This window comes from Arvicanthis niloticus, chromosome 5 (assembly GCF_011762505.2).
Source record: "Arvicanthis niloticus isolate mArvNil1 chromosome 5, mArvNil1.pat.X, whole genome shotgun sequence".
Classification (NCBI taxonomy): domain Eukaryota; kingdom Metazoa; phylum Chordata; class Mammalia; order Rodentia; family Muridae; genus Arvicanthis; species Arvicanthis niloticus.
In genome coordinates this window covers 19,457,438-19,472,492 of record NC_047662.1, presented here as the reverse complement: position 1 = coordinate 19,472,492, position 15,055 = coordinate 19,457,438, and the positions used below count along the sequence as shown (strand labels likewise).

The following is a 15,055-nucleotide window of genomic DNA, read 5'->3' as shown; positions in this document are numbered from 1 at the left end:
TCCAATTCCTCAGAAACCATCTACTGATCAGAGTAGGGACACCATCTTAGAGCCTCAATCCATGAATCAATCAATAAATATAACAACAAAATGACCTTTAAGGGGACACCACGTCGTCCTTCCCTTGGACGCATAATTATGACCAAAAAATAGCAACAGAACACAAAGTCTGCAAATAAGATATCAAACAAAAAGCCTTAAGAAGAGGTGTGGGGAGGGAGGGTGGAAAATAGTTAACCGGTCTCAATAAAATAAACCTTTACAGTAAGAACACAAGCTTCAGTTTGTCACTCAACTCAAACAGCCTCGAGCTAGTGATCTGTGCCACCTGTGCATAGAGGACACTGAGAAAACAAACCACCTTCACAGACCTGCCCATTTCAGCCAAGGTCAGAACAGAAAGCAGGAAAAGCAAGACAAGCCGATTCAGTGTCACACAGAAAGTACTGGCCAGCTGCTTCTGAAAGAGGGTAGGGACAACTGGGTTCACCCAGATGCCAAAGGGAACAAATTGCTTTGTGTTTGTACCTTTACCGGAAGTTCTTCCTGGAGACACAGAAACCCGACTTTTTCTTGTACGGTTTGACTGCTGGGGAGTTGGGGAATGGCGAGTTTTGGGAGGTGGAGTTGCTGGAGACGCCGGCCGGTGCCTTCGCCGGGGAGGACTTGCCGAAGGTGATAACCTACGCGTTTTCCGAGGAGGGCTGGACGTCCTCTTGGGAGGCTTCTTTGGTGGTGACCGGGAACGAGATGAAGAGGACGACGAGCTACTTCCAGACAGTGATGCGGAAGAACGCCTCCTCCTGTGGAATAAAGCATTCACCTCACTAGCCGCATCCCTTCCAAGAGTGACTTCACAGTATGTACAATATGCACAGAAACACAGCTATTTCTTTAATCCAACTTTTGAGTTTATGTAGCTAAGTACATAAATTACTTCAAAAAGATTGGCAACAAAACCATAGCCTAGGACAGGAAACAGCTATTTCTAGAGTAAATACACGTAACTCCTGATTGTGTTTGAGCTATGAGTGCTCTAATCCAGGAATCAAGCAGCCTCTCCCTGAAGAGTAATACTGGGGTTATGGAGTTTGCACAACTTCGGGGGTGAGACAGTATTGCTCATTCAGAGTGATGTCAAGCAGCTTTCAAGTTTGACTAAAAAATATGTGCAAGATTTGAAATTCATTTAGCTACATAAACTTAGAAGTAGGGGCCTCTCGAATTCTGCAGCAAAATCTGTGGTTAAGTTCTGTTGCAATTACGTGTACCTGCAGAATTCACCTTTGGCAGAAGAATTCCTGAGAACCTGAAAAAAAGAAACCCTACCTTAAGTGTGAGATTAGAAACTGGCTGAAAGGGAATCTTACACAATCTGCAAAATACCGTGACTGCTACATTGCTTAGTGCGCACTACTGAGACACGCTGTTTGCCAAACTCCAATGAGGAAACCAGCCTTTCTCTCCCTAAGGGAGCACCGGCATCACTTCTTCCCGAGGCAGAAGGATCAATCTGCAAAGTGTGATCCCTGGAATTGCACCACACTGTCTGTCCTGTCCACCAGCTGCAACAGCAACTTTACACGCTTAAACACTGATCCCTCGACAACAATCCCAAAAAAGAATGGTATTTGCTATCATTGCTGTATGGGTCTAAAAGTCCTACCTGCAAAGATATAACTCGAAGGAGCTTACTGGATGTTTTCCCATTTTCTAGTTAGTGTGGTTGTCTGTAAAGAACATTAACTCAACAGCTTTTCCCAGGGCTCCAAGGCAGAGCACACGCTCAGGCCAAGTGGGCTCTAGTTAAACCAGCAACAACAAGGAAAAATAAGACAACAAAGTTCTGTCCAAAGCAGAGTTGAAAAGCAAGCCCAGGAAACATACCAATAAAGCAGAAAAACTCTGTTCCTGTGTACCAGGCCCCCACTTTGGGTAAAGTTAAGTATATCTTATTATGCCACTAGTAGTAGTGGCTCTATATAGGAAAAGAATTACAGGAACTTTCTTTTTATGTTTCCTCTGTCTGAGTTGTTATAACAAACTTCATTACAAAGTGTGGCAGAGATGGCTTAGCAGTTAAAGCATTAGTGGCTCTCCAAAGGACACTGGTTCCCAACACCATCAGGTGGCTTACAACTGTGCACTACTCCAGGTCCAAGGGCTCTGGGGGCCTCTGCAGACACCTGTACTCACATGCACACATCCACATGCAGACACACACCTTCATAATTCAAAAATACATCTTTTAAGAAAAAAGAAAGACACTGTAAAGGTACTTGCTCTGCAAGCCTGGTGACTCAATCTCAATCTCCCAGAACCATCCAAAGCAAGAGAATAGCCCACTGAGCTCAGGGTGCAAGTGTCTGCATGTGTATACACATGCAAAATAAGTTAAATTCTTCAAACTGATAAAATCAGCTCATCAACTCTGTAGCCAGCTGCCTTTCTAAAGACAGTAAGTTAAAAGTTGATGGAGGGAGGCAGCTCAGGAAAGGATGGCTCAAGGGTTAAGAGCAGCTTCTCCTTTTGCAGAGGACCTGGTTTCAGTTCCTAGCACCCACATGGTAGCTCACAACCACCTCTAACTCCAGTTCCTGGGATCCAGCACACTCTTGTCTTCTGGGAGCAGTCAATACACATGATGCATAAATGCAGACAAAACACTTGTACACAAAACAACAGAAAAGGAGCCAGTTCTGTTTTTGGTTTTGGGGTGAGTGGGTGCATTTAAAACCGAGTCTATGAAGAGGATGACTTAGACCTTCAGGGCCTTTTCCCTCTACCTCCAGTGTGCTGAAATCACAGGTATGCAACCCCATCCTTATGCTGTACAGTACAAGGGAATAATAGAACGAGGGCAGGGCTTCAGGCAGTCATAGGAAGCATCTTACCAACTGGGGTACACTGCTAGTTCTTAGTTCTTATCCATAGAAGAATTTTAGTGAGATCTTAGAAGGCTAACATATAGGATCTAGAAGACCAGTAAGTATTTTTTTCCCAACATAAAATGTTTCTTCTCATAGCTACACTGTTGTACTTCAAGTGTACCAGGCTGCTTCCAAGACACTCTCTGGTATAACTTCTGTCTTCCGGCAGACAAAAACATTCTTTCCCCTGAAATTATACCAACGATTCCCCTAAGCTCCAGGCACCAGACACTAAGAAAGTCTCACCGTCTCCCTGGAGACCTACTCCTCCTGTGCCTTGGTGGAGGAGGCATCCGTCTTGGTGGAGTTCTTCTTCGGGGAGATGGTCGTCGCCTTGGGCTTGGCCGCCTTCTAGGAGAATATGATCTGCCATAAGAAACAGAATTAGGCCCCAAATAAACTAAGAACAAAAAATTTCTTAACACTAATTTCCACCACCATGACCACTTCTACTCATGTAGATTTTTATGTACACAGCAAAGTGGACTTCACATAAATACGAGTAACTTTAATCCTTAACGTTTTCTATAACTTTGACACTATTTGCAACGCCACCTTGAAAATCAGCATACAACTTAAAAATGTATGCGAGTCCCAGGGCAACAACACACCTTGACCGGGATCTATGTCGCCGTCTTGGTCTAGTATGAGAAGGTGACCGAGACCGGGTGCGAGACCGTGATTTGGAACGTGACCGGGACCTTGGACGAGTCTTTTCCTTTTCCTTTTTGGAATTTTTTTCTGGAGACGGTTCTTTGGGTTCTGGTACAGGCTCAGGCTTGGGAGCTTTCAGGATGTCACTGTGAAAAAAGCATTTTGGTTTTTTCCCCAACTCTCCTCAGAATTCCAAGCCAATTCAAGGATGTCTTTAGTAAAGTATTTACAGTGCAAGCTTGACCACCTCCATTCAATTCCTTGGAAGCCCACACTGAAAATTAAAGGAGTGCCAACTTCATAAAGCTGTACACTCAACAACGTGACCCACCACTCACTACCAACAAATTCAAAAGTAGTAACAACATAGATCACCATATTTTTAAAAAGGTTTTTGTCTTGAAAAACAAAACAACAAAAAAAGGTTTTCAAAACCTGCAAATATCTCTTAGTTTCAAAAGATAGGTACACTTTAGAATTCACTGAGCAACTAAGAATTTACAGCCCCTTTTCACGTGTGGGATAAGAACCGTGTCACTGTAAAGCCTGATCCCTGGGAGCCTCTGGAGCCATGAGGGGAGGCTGAGTAGATCAAATGGCCCACAGGTCCATTTGAGATAGGGTCTCCTCACCTGCTCGACTACCAGCTGGGCAATCTGTGGGCAGCAATTTGTAGTCACCATGAATGGGTGCTCTGAACAGTGCACACAACTGCAGAGGCTGCAGTGTTGTGGACTGCATGCTATGTGGTCTTGTGAGCTATGAGACATAAGATGCAGCAGAGGCATCACGCCCAAGATGAACGTGGCCATGGGACACAAAAGGTCCCCCGAAGAGGGAGGGAATAGCTTTTATTTGGTATATTTTGTACCCCAGTTAACAGAAGTGAATAAATCTCTCTTTAAATTTGGGGATAAAGATGTTATACAGAATACAGGTTAGTGACAAAGAATATGCAAAGCTCTGTGTTATATCCCTTATTACAAAAAGAAAACAAAAAAAGAAACAGAAGTTTATCCACAATATATTGTGGCAAGCAGGCAGGAAAAAAAATCAATAACTACTAACTATAAAATTTTTAAAAATAATATGGCAGACAGGTGGTTACCTCTGGGACATTTTCCTTATTTTTAACACACACACACACACACACTCACCTTCATTTTCAACACTAACTGCATAATATTAAAAGACTTAAGAGAAAATATCTAAAAGGAAAGCAAGTCTTTTGCCTTGAAGTTAGCAATGCACACTGGCAGGTGGCACCTAACAGAGTATGTAACAGAGCTAGGAACGTGCCTTGTAGATGTGGCCTCCTGTACTGAAGAGTCTTTCATTCTCGCTGATGGTTCTGGGAGCTCTGGAGATTTCTCCTTCTTTTCTGGGGCAGGGGAAGGACTCCGGCTCTTGGTTCTGTGACGGGGAGATCGAGAGTGACTGCGCTTTCTCTCTCTCCTGACAGGGGAAGATCGTCTTCTAGGGGAAGGAGATCTGGATTTGCGTCTAGGATGAAAGCAATGTTTTCAGATTTTTTAATAATGTGGTTTAGAGTAGACAAAGGGAAAATCAAGGATTAATCTTTTAAGTTACCCACTGTTGTCTGTATCTGAGAAGTTTCACATGGAAACAAGATATCCATTTCATCTACTTGAGAAGGAAAAGGCCAGAGAGAACTAGAAGGACAAGCAAACAGAGGTAACAGCCTCAAGTACCAGTCAAAAGGGAGGCATGGAGTTGGGCTGGAGGCATTGGCTCTCAACTATTCCCAGTGATCATTCAAAGACCAAAGCCTCAGATGAAAGTATTTAAAGCAACCATTTCCTTAATAATACATCAACCCTACCAATATACAGGGATTAGGTACAGGTAGCTTGTATCAGAGATGATCAGGCAGAGCCTTAAGATGCAGAAAAATGGATAGTGCAATGCAAGTAGTATGTTCTTCACAAGAAAAGAAAATGCCAAATTATCATTGGTGGGAGCCCCTGCTTCCTTTTCAAGATGTAGTGCGACTAATCCAAGTGTTTATTGTTTTTTAAAAACTACAGGAAAGCTAAACAGCAAGGCGGCTGCAGAGGCACTGCTTCTGTCAAGTTTTCCAACTCAGCACAAACTAAAGAACAAAAATATTACCTCCTCTTTTCTTTATAAATCCCCAGATTTATTTTTAAAAGTCCTAAAAATGAAAAGCCTAATGGAATTCTCACCTTTCACCACAAATATAGCAGAAGCTGAATCGTGGATTTAAAAATGTGAACCTAACAATAGTCTCATTGGAAGAAAGAAGAAAACAAATAAATGATTTGAAGTTTGGGTTCAGTACAACCATCTAAGAAAAGCAGAACACGGAATTAGGTAAGTATATGAATGCTAGTGAGCAGACTTTAATAAAGGGAAATGGAAATAATCAGAATACAGTAACAACAAAAACCCCAATGCTTTATTTAAGCAAAGCAATATGACGTTCAAATTTCTACTTAAGAGTGAGTAACTCACCTAAGTCACAGAAGTGACCATTTTGGTCAAATGATTTTTTTTTTTTGAACAGAGTATTACAGTGTTGCCTGGACTGGCCTAGGAGCCACCCCACACCCACTGCCTCAACACTGCCTCAACCTGGGTAGCTATATAAAAACGTGTCAAAGTGCTAGCAGCATTAAAGCTCTCTTTAGCCCAGAAGCAAACAGCAGCTCTCCAGTAACGCTCTCCAGGTTTTCTATGCCAGAGCATCCCTTAGGACCCAGGCACCTATAAAACACTGTACTTGCACCGGTTCTGTCATACCTTCTTGGGCTTCGAGATCGATCCCTCTTCTCTCTGCTGCTTTCTTTTTCATCCTTATCCCTCTTATCTTTATCTTCATCTTGTTTTTTCAGAGATGCCAATTTTTCTTGTTCAATCTGCAAGCACACAGTTGGGCGCTAAGAGAGTCCATCAAGGCACCGGACACAGCCATGGCTGGCTGCAGGGTGTTCCACGGTCTCAACTTTACTCTAACAACACTCTTCAGATATCATTTACCTTAATACAATTTATACCATTTATATCACTTTACTTATCATTTACATCAAGTCACTCTCTCGTGACTTTATAATTACTGCCTGTGTGGGAATGTGCACATACTTTTAGATACTTTAGTTAAACTCTCTTTTAAGGTAAATGCACTTGTATTTTAAGAATTGAAAAAAACAAAACAAAAAACCCAGTGCGCTGCCCCATCACTGGCCTCTGGGAAATGCCACTCTAATTTTCAAATGAGGGTGGCAAACCACAACTCAATGTACAAACACACCCAGCAAACTGCAGCCTAGCTGGATCACAGAAGTTAAAATAGCTTCAAAGAAAACAAAAATCCTTAGGGTAAACCATCAGTCCGCAGACTACTTCTCAACTCAATACAAAAAGAATTACTTGTCTTTGTTTTATCTCTTCCTTCTTCAACTCTAGGAAAGCAGAAGGGATTCCGGCGATATTTTCTTGTGCACTCAACAGCAGAGGCCACAGTTCTCCCATGAATTCTCTAGCATTCTTCCCATTCAAAAATCCAGTCAGGTTGATTTGCATCATTTTGGAATCTGGGTTCTGTGAAAAGACATGACAGGAAGAAAACCAGGTTACTTGGAAACCAACCAACCAATCTGAAACTCATTTAAATTAGTGTTTAAGTCTACCATAAGGGGCTTAGGTACATATATATGCTCTACTATTGTAAAAATAGTTTTCCCTGGTTGCTTCTTGGTAATATAATTTCTAGATTATCAAATTCTCCCTCACTAAACCAAAAGCATTAGAGCAGCCGTTGTGGATTTCCTAAGTTTTTAGACTGTATGGCTGTTAGTGGGCCTTATGTATTTATCAACTTTAAAAACAATCATGGACCATCTATAAGTTCTTGCATTTGCTAACAATATTTGCTTGGCTGGAAAACTTGCCTCAACAAGAAATTGAAAATGAACATAAACACTTCTCTTTACACTACAGGTAATTTTCTATAAACTCTCTACTATCTAGTGCTCAGTTACAAGAACTAACAAGTTATGCATGCACTCTGTAACATCTGAAGACTAAGCTAGAAGCCTGACTACTGCACATGAAAACCTATTATTACTAACAATGCCACAGAAGCTCAACTGTCCACAAGACTAAAGTCAAGATTTCTAAAAGTAACTTGGGTTCTTAAACACTAGATGCTGTTGGTCAAGCAACAAGGTCCGTATAACAAGCACAGCTCAATAGCACAAAGCAAGTACAGATTCCAGGTGTCTTCAGTTTCTTCTTGGAACCTTGGGGGTTTGGAATCGCCAAGTCCCCTGTAGAGAAAGATGTTCCCTTGGCTTGCTTCCGACTCCCTACTGCAACTCAACCACCTTGAGTTTAATGTTATATCATTTATCTAAATTGCAAAAGACGAACAAGCAATAATGAGTACACAACCACAGAAAAGAAAAGACTGTTTCAAAAGTTCTACACTTTAATCTCATGCTCACTACAAGGGGAATACTACCAGGTATTTAGGTTTTAAAGTGCACTAAAATTCAAATCAGTAAAGCATTTCTCCAATAAAATTTACTATTAAGCATTTAAAAAACATTCTTCCATGTTTCTGGTTTCTAAATGAAATCAATATACTTAAATATAAAGTCCTTTCTTAAAATTAAGTCTTAAAAACATTCAAAGCAAAATAATTACCACATTGTTTTAAAAATGAAATACCTTATCATTTGGAATGATAACTGTTCTGTCAAAATTCAAGCATGAACTCTTGGGAAGAGGAGTAATGTAACAGTAAGTTCACATCAGTACGTTTACCAAGCGGTTTATGGCACATCTTTACTGTCCTTTGGGATGCCATGACAAAATAGCAAACTATGTTATAACAGAAATAATTTTAAACATCAGTTGTATCATTTCATATTGGAAGATAGGAACAATTACGTTAACTGGCTTTTATAGGACTGTCAATTCATCTGCCTGAAATTTTAACTATAATGTAAATAAAATCCTGTGTCTTAATTCTAACTGGTAACCAGCTGACTTGCAACTACAACTAAAGTCTTTAGTTCTTTTAAAAGCAACATCCAATCAAATCAGAATCGCCCCTCATGCTTCAAATAAACGTCCAGCTCAAATGCTACTGTAAGAGCAGTGCACAGCTTTACCGATTGCTCTTGTTTGTGTTTTGTTGTTGTTGTTGTTGTTGATGTTCGGCCACTTTACACAACTCACCTCCAAACACACACTGCGTCATCAAGGGAGTTGGGTCAGAGCGACATTGGGACACTCACTCTGCTGTGACCTAATAAGGTGATGGTGCTATACTTCAGACGCAAGGAATAACTTCCATTTTGGTTCAGGCCTTTTAAATCATAAATCACATTATCATTAGAAAATTGCTGTCAAAGTAACTTAACATGTAACAGCAAAATTACAAACAATAAGTTTGATTTTTCACCTGTGTAGCTTTCAAAACTATGCACCTTCACTAAACTTCCAGCCTTAACAGTTGTTTTACAAAGTGAATTCTTTTCACAACAAACATTGTAAAATAACCCTTCTATATTTGTATTCCACAGAAAACCTGAGTTTCCACAGATTCACAAATCATGTCACATATTCAGAAGTAAGAGCCATCTGTGTATTATACCTTCACTTCCAGCTGGTTGAATATAAACTCAATCACAACATCATCTTCAAATCCAAGGATCTCAGTCACTCTTTTTGTTATCCAAGGCTTTATAACCTCCAAATTTACTTTGCTCATGTCCACCTGGTGAAACATGCAAACCGGTAAGTACAAGTTCACTGCTGCGTTAAGAGCTTGAGTTACTTTGTCTAATTGTTTCCTTTAGCTTATGCACATTTTAAAATGTTACCTAACATGCTTATTCTTTGCTTGTACTGTTTATGTGGTGGCTAAAGGGTGACAAATTGTGAACTTTTTTTTGCACCAAAGTAACAGTTCATCTCCCAACCCTTAAAATGCAACTGCAATAGTCTACCCAGAATACCTTTTTTTCTAGGCACTCTGCGAATTTCAGCTGCTTGAGCAGTTTCTTCTGTTTGTTGCTGAACCGATTGTCCTGCTCCGCACTTGTCCCCTGAAGGAAGCAAACACATGGCCTGAGACTACAAGACTAAACTCTTCCTGTTTCTGTTAAAAACTGCACAGATGAAGGGGTCAGAGGACAACTTTGGAGAATGAGTTCTCTCCTTCCAACATGTGGGCCCCAGAGTTGAAATTCAGTTCAAGTTTGGCAGCAGGTGCCCTTTCCCTGAGCTTTTTTGCCAGCCTCTTCCAAGAAAAATAAAATTACAATGAAAAACTTAGTTTCATCCATTAGGCCAGGCCAGCTCTCAAACCAACAGCAACCTTCCTGCCTCAGTTTTCCAATGGTGGCTTGAATCAGCACACTGTTGATTCAAGTTGCCACTTTATTGATTTTATTTAGTTCTATCAGCCACGCTTCCCAACTCTTACATACATGACCTTACTATGCAGCACTGGCCGACCTGGAACTAGCCCAGCATGAACTCCAGCTCACAAGGATCCACAAGCTTGAAGGTGCTGGGATTGAAGGTGTGTGCCACTAACACAGCCCAATCCCTTCACCTTCAGGGTATGTGGCGCCATTCCTAGTTCTTTCTTTGTTCATTTTACCACATTACAATACTTTTCCAGTTTTCTGAGGTTAAAAAAAAAAGTCTGTTTATGTCTTGCCTACATTATGTCTGAGCCATCTATCAAGAACCCAAAGTAAAATTCTTTAATAGCAAATAAAGGCTGCAACTTTTACAGCCAAAATAATTGATTAGAAACACCATAACTAATATTCAGATATAACGTACATTCTTTTCTAAATGTAGTTGACACATAGCACCTACATTTTATTTAAAACCATACATTCTTAGGTCAAATAAAATACAGCAATAGAGTAAGATACCCTCTCCACAATCAATGTTAACTTTGACACATATACTTTTGCAGGTGTTTAAATGAGAAAACTGCAACATTGCAAGTTTGCCTTCCCTCCTAAAAGCAACATCAACTGCAAGGTTGCGGTGGCACTAGAGCATGGGAAGACTATTCTGTTCAGCTTGCCACAACTTTAAGAATGTGAAGAGACAGAAGCATGAAGACTGCAGCTAGTTCCAGTGTAGTCTGGTAGACACATCAAGTTCCAGTCAACATAACAAAACACTATCAAAACCAAAACTGGCAGAAGGGATACATCTCAGTGGCAGAGTGTTTGCCTAGCATGCAGGAAGGCCTGGGTTGGATCCTAGGTATAGTAGGTATAGTACTTGTAATCTGAGTCCTAGGGATTCGAAAGGTTAGATTAGAAGTTCAAGGTCATTTTTGGCTCCACAGCTTGATAGAGATACAGGAAACCCAGTGTGCTGGACCGGGTGCATGCCAAGAAACAAAAATGTGGGGCACAGTGGTGCACAAATATAATCCAAGCATTTGGGAGTTTAAGGAAGACAAGTTAACTTCAACTACATACTGAGTTTGGGTCTCCAATCCTGTCTCAGAAAGGAAAATGGATGGGGAAGGATGAAGGGATGGAGAGAAAGGGAGAAATGGGGGAGGGAAAAAAAGGAGAGGGGGAAGAGAGGAGCAGAGAAAGGAGAAAGAAAAATGTGAATTAATGAATTTAAAGTCAGGTGAGAAGGCATACTCTCATAATTCTAAAATTTAAGACAAAAGAAAAGGATTAGGGGTTCAAGACAGACTTGCAAATCCTAGGGCAGCCTAGACTACAACAAAACCCTATCTGGGGGAACAAACAACAGTTTTTGTGTACACAAAAACAAACTTCACCAAAGGACTCATCAGAACAGCATGGTATCAGTTTTTTGTTTATCCATCCTTCCTCCTGGCTCAATTAAACAGGGAAGGCTCTGACCTGAGACCTAAAGATTAGTTTGCTGATTAGCTACAACAGTCCCTTGAAAAGTGATAAAGCTTTTGTTTGGTCTGACTATATATAGCAGAGCGGCAAGAGAATTCAGTCTCATGTAACAACACCCCAGGTATGGTACCCAGTGCACTTATCAGCAGCAAAAAGTTTTGGGTTGGGTATGGTGTCCAAAACCTCTAATGGCAGCACTCAGGAAGCAGAGACAGGAGGGTTTCCATGAGTTGCAGGCTAGCCTAGTCAACAGCTAGGGCTTCGGAGTGAGACCCTGTCTCAAAACCTAAGATGTTTGAGAAGGCAAACCAAACCAAACCAAACCAAACCAAAACTTAGTGTGTCAGCTAAGTCTTGAGAACACATAACCTAATCTCTGAGGATGTTTTCCCCACGCACTAAATTAGGGGCAATGAACCAAAAAATAAAGATAAATATCTGGGGTGCTAAGGCCAATTACCCTCATTTCTTCATTACATGGCATTATTACTATTTGATGTCAGTGAAAAGATCAAACCTATTCAAGTCACCTGGAAAGTGATCCAAAAAGGTTGTAACTGTGTGGACAGTGCTTGGCTAACAAATACAAAGCCGTGCATGGGCCCCAGTACTGCAAATCCAAAAAGGTTTTAAAGGAAAAAAAGTTTTGGGCTGAGAGCAGTGGCCTGCACCTTTATAGATAGGCCATCTCTAAAGAGTTCAAAGCCAGCCTGGTCTGCATATCAAGATCTTGTCAACCACCATCCCCCCCCAAAAAAAAAAAAAAAAGAAAAAGGAAAAAAAGAAATTTACCTTGAAAAGCTATTGTTATTCAATAAGTGCAATGCCAATTCTTAAATCCGATTTTAGCCAGAATCAGGTTGTACTAGGTAACTGATCTAAAAATCCCCCAAATTCTCTCCTTTTTTTTTTTGAGACATGGTTTCTGTGTAGCCCTGGCTGTCCTGAAACTTACTCTGTAGACCAGGCTGGCCTCAAACTTACAGAGATCTGCCAACCTCTGCCTCCCCTCCCAGAGTGTTGAGATTAAAGGCATGGACCACTGCCTGACAACCTAAACTTTTCTCAGACTCAACTCCCCGATTTTGCCAGTGTGTAGCATATGTCTGAAATTCTAGTACTGGGAGGTCAAGGCAGGACTCCAGGGGAAGTCTGGCTTAGAGAACCCAGTTTCAAAACAGTTCAATTACCCTCCCCTCTAAGACCTGCTTCATCTAGGTAAGTGTAAAGAAAATATTTTAAAAACTGGATTTTTTCCAGATTCTGTCCGTTTTGAAGGACAACTTCTCTTGATGTATTCCTTTGTTTTCTTTCTTCAATCTCCTTTCCATTAGAAATAACTGACAAGGCTGGGCAGTGGTGGCACATGCCTTTAATCCCTGCACTTGGTAGGCAGAGGCAGGCGGATTTCTGAGTTCGAGGCCAACCTGGTCTACAGAGTTGACTACACAGAGAAACCCTGGCTCGAAAAAAACCAAACCAAACCAAACCAAACAACAAAACAAAAAAAAAGAAAAGAACTGACAAGGCCAGCAGTGGGTAGCACATGTCTTTAATTCCAGTACTCGGGAGGCAGAGGCAGACAGATCAAGGCTAGCCTGGCCTACAGAGTTCCAGGATGGCCAAGGCTACACAGAGAAACCACTTCCTGAAAAACCAAAAGGAAAACTGAAGGGGAAAGGGGGGAGGAAAGAAATAATTGACAAGTAAAAGAATCCTTTAACTGATTTTAAGTGTACCACCTGTGCCATAAGAAATAATGAGGATTGACCACAAAGGTTAAGTGCCTGGTTTGTATTGCAAATATTTGGGGTGTTGGAGATGGAACCCAGTGCCTTGTTCATATCAGACAAGCTCCCATGAACTACATACCCAGTCACAAGAGGCACCCTTATTATCTCCCTTGCTCTTCCAATTTTTTCCTTTAGATTTATTTATTTATTTTATGTATGTGAGCACACTGTAGCTGTCTTCAGACACACCTGAAGAAGGCATCGGATCTCATTACAGATGGTTGTGAGCCACCATATGGTTGCTGGGAACTGAACTCAGGCCCTCTGGAAGAGCAGTCAGTGCTCTTAACCCCTGAGCCACCTCTCCAGCCCCCCCCCCCCCAATTTTTTTTCTTAAAAAAAAAAAATTGTACACAAACTGTATGTTTGATCCAGGAAATGCAAAAACCTAAGTCGTTTGACAAATAGCTAGGACTTGAACTTTTAATTACCAAGCAGTCTCTAAGATTCTCTTCTTCATTGAAAAGAATCAGCGATCCCCAAAGGGATCCTTGCTACTTTTAATCCCACAAGTGTCCGTTCCCATACACCTAGATCTCGACCTGTAGTTAGTTTCCTTCAAGGGTGGACCTAATAAACTGCCTTAGTGTGGGATACGTGTATCAACTGCAAGGTAATGTCCCCTGCCTGGTCCTAGGGTAGAACCCCCGGCCTCCAAACATGGGCCGCTGGGAAAGAGTGCTTAGCGAAGAGCGGGAAGCGCTGTGGGTTCACACCGTAATCTGCCTCCACCCTCGCACACACAGTCCGCTCTAAAAGCCTCCGATTCAAATGTTCCAACTACAAATTATCTAAGTTCTCCTCCCCGAAGAGCTATCAAATTGGGCGGGAGCGCTCACGAACTCTGACCCTGCACCGCCGCGAAAGCTTAAGACCCAGAGGGTGGACGCTGTACGTGGGGGTTGGGGGTTGGGGGTGCGCTCGCTTTCTCCAAAGCTGCCGCTAAAAAAGGGCCCTCTCCTCAAAAACCTCTTTCAGGACGTATCCCCAAACCGTACAACCGGCACCCCGCAGCCGCCTCAGGCTTCCCACCGGCCTCCCCACAGTGACTTCCTCCTTGGGGCGCCGCTAGGCCCCAAGCCCTGGCGGCCGGTGCGGCGCCCGGCCTGCAGGCCTCGCCAAGGCGGCCGGTGAGGTTCGACTCTAGCCCATTCCCGCCGCCATTTTCCGGCCACCGCCGCTGCCGCGTAGGGGGGACGATCCCGGAGGAGGAGACTGCGCAGGGGCGCACCGGTCTCGGCCGCAAGGCCGAGGACAGGGTGCGCTGGCCACAAGCCCCCTCGGGGTCTCTAAGGCCTCCTTCCACGGGCCGTCCTGTCCCGAATTTTGAGCGCCCCCTCGGGTCTTACAAACAAGCCTCTCGCCTCTCCCCAGATCCCCGCGCTCCTACTTACGCGGAAGAATCCCGCGTCCATCTTGCTGCCTCGCTCGGAGATCGCTCCCTATCCCAGTGTGCACCGCGCCGCCGCGACGGAGGGCGGGACCGGCAGAGGGGAGCCCAGCGCCGGGATGTTGCGCGCGCCTCTACACCCGCCCCCTCCGGCGGGCATGGAGCTGCGCCTGCTCAGTACGCCACGAGAAAGACGCAAGCGCAGCAGGTCCGCAGCCTTTCGCAATGAGAGGTGAGCCGGACGACTACAACCAATGGAAATAAGAGGACGAATCCTTAGGTCGCCCCACCCTACAGATCTTTTTTTTTTTTTTTTTTTTTTTTTTTTTTTTTTTGTGGCGCAGGATGAGCGGTGTTCGCGCGACTTGAGTTGAT

The 15,055-nt window shown here is 42.8% G+C and overlaps 1 protein-coding gene across 17 annotated transcripts in view; it reads right to left on the bottom strand.

Annotated features, from left to right (window-relative positions):
* Positions 1–14,831, bottom strand: part of Srrm1 (serine and arginine repetitive matrix 1) — a 31,653-nt gene extending 16,822 nt beyond the window's left edge. For 11 of the 17 annotated variants that reach the window (XM_034503373.2, XM_034503374.2, XM_034503380.2 and 8 more), the window contains exons 1-9: positions 14,685–14,831; positions 9,593–9,682; positions 9,229–9,351; positions 6,996–7,166; positions 6,369–6,484; positions 4,884–5,087; positions 3,542–3,730; positions 3,177–3,296; positions 529–803 (exon numbers count right to left, since the gene is read on the bottom strand). In XM_034503373.2, coding sequence (XP_034359264.1) covers positions 529–803; positions 3,177–3,296; positions 3,542–3,730; positions 4,884–5,087; positions 6,369–6,484; positions 6,996–7,166; positions 9,229–9,351; positions 9,593–9,682; positions 14,685–14,705 — 1,309 coding nt within the window. In that variant the 5' untranslated portion in view covers positions 14,706–14,831. Of the gene's footprint in view, positions 1–528; positions 804–3,176; positions 3,297–3,541; positions 3,731–4,883; positions 5,088–6,368; positions 6,485–6,995; positions 8,941–9,228; positions 9,352–9,592; positions 9,683–14,684 lie in introns of all 17 variants that reach the window. The other 6 variants (XM_034503381.2, XM_034503377.2, XM_034503387.2 and 3 more) reach the window with 4 other exon arrangements.
* Between the last annotated feature and the right edge of the window lie 224 nt (positions 14,832–15,055).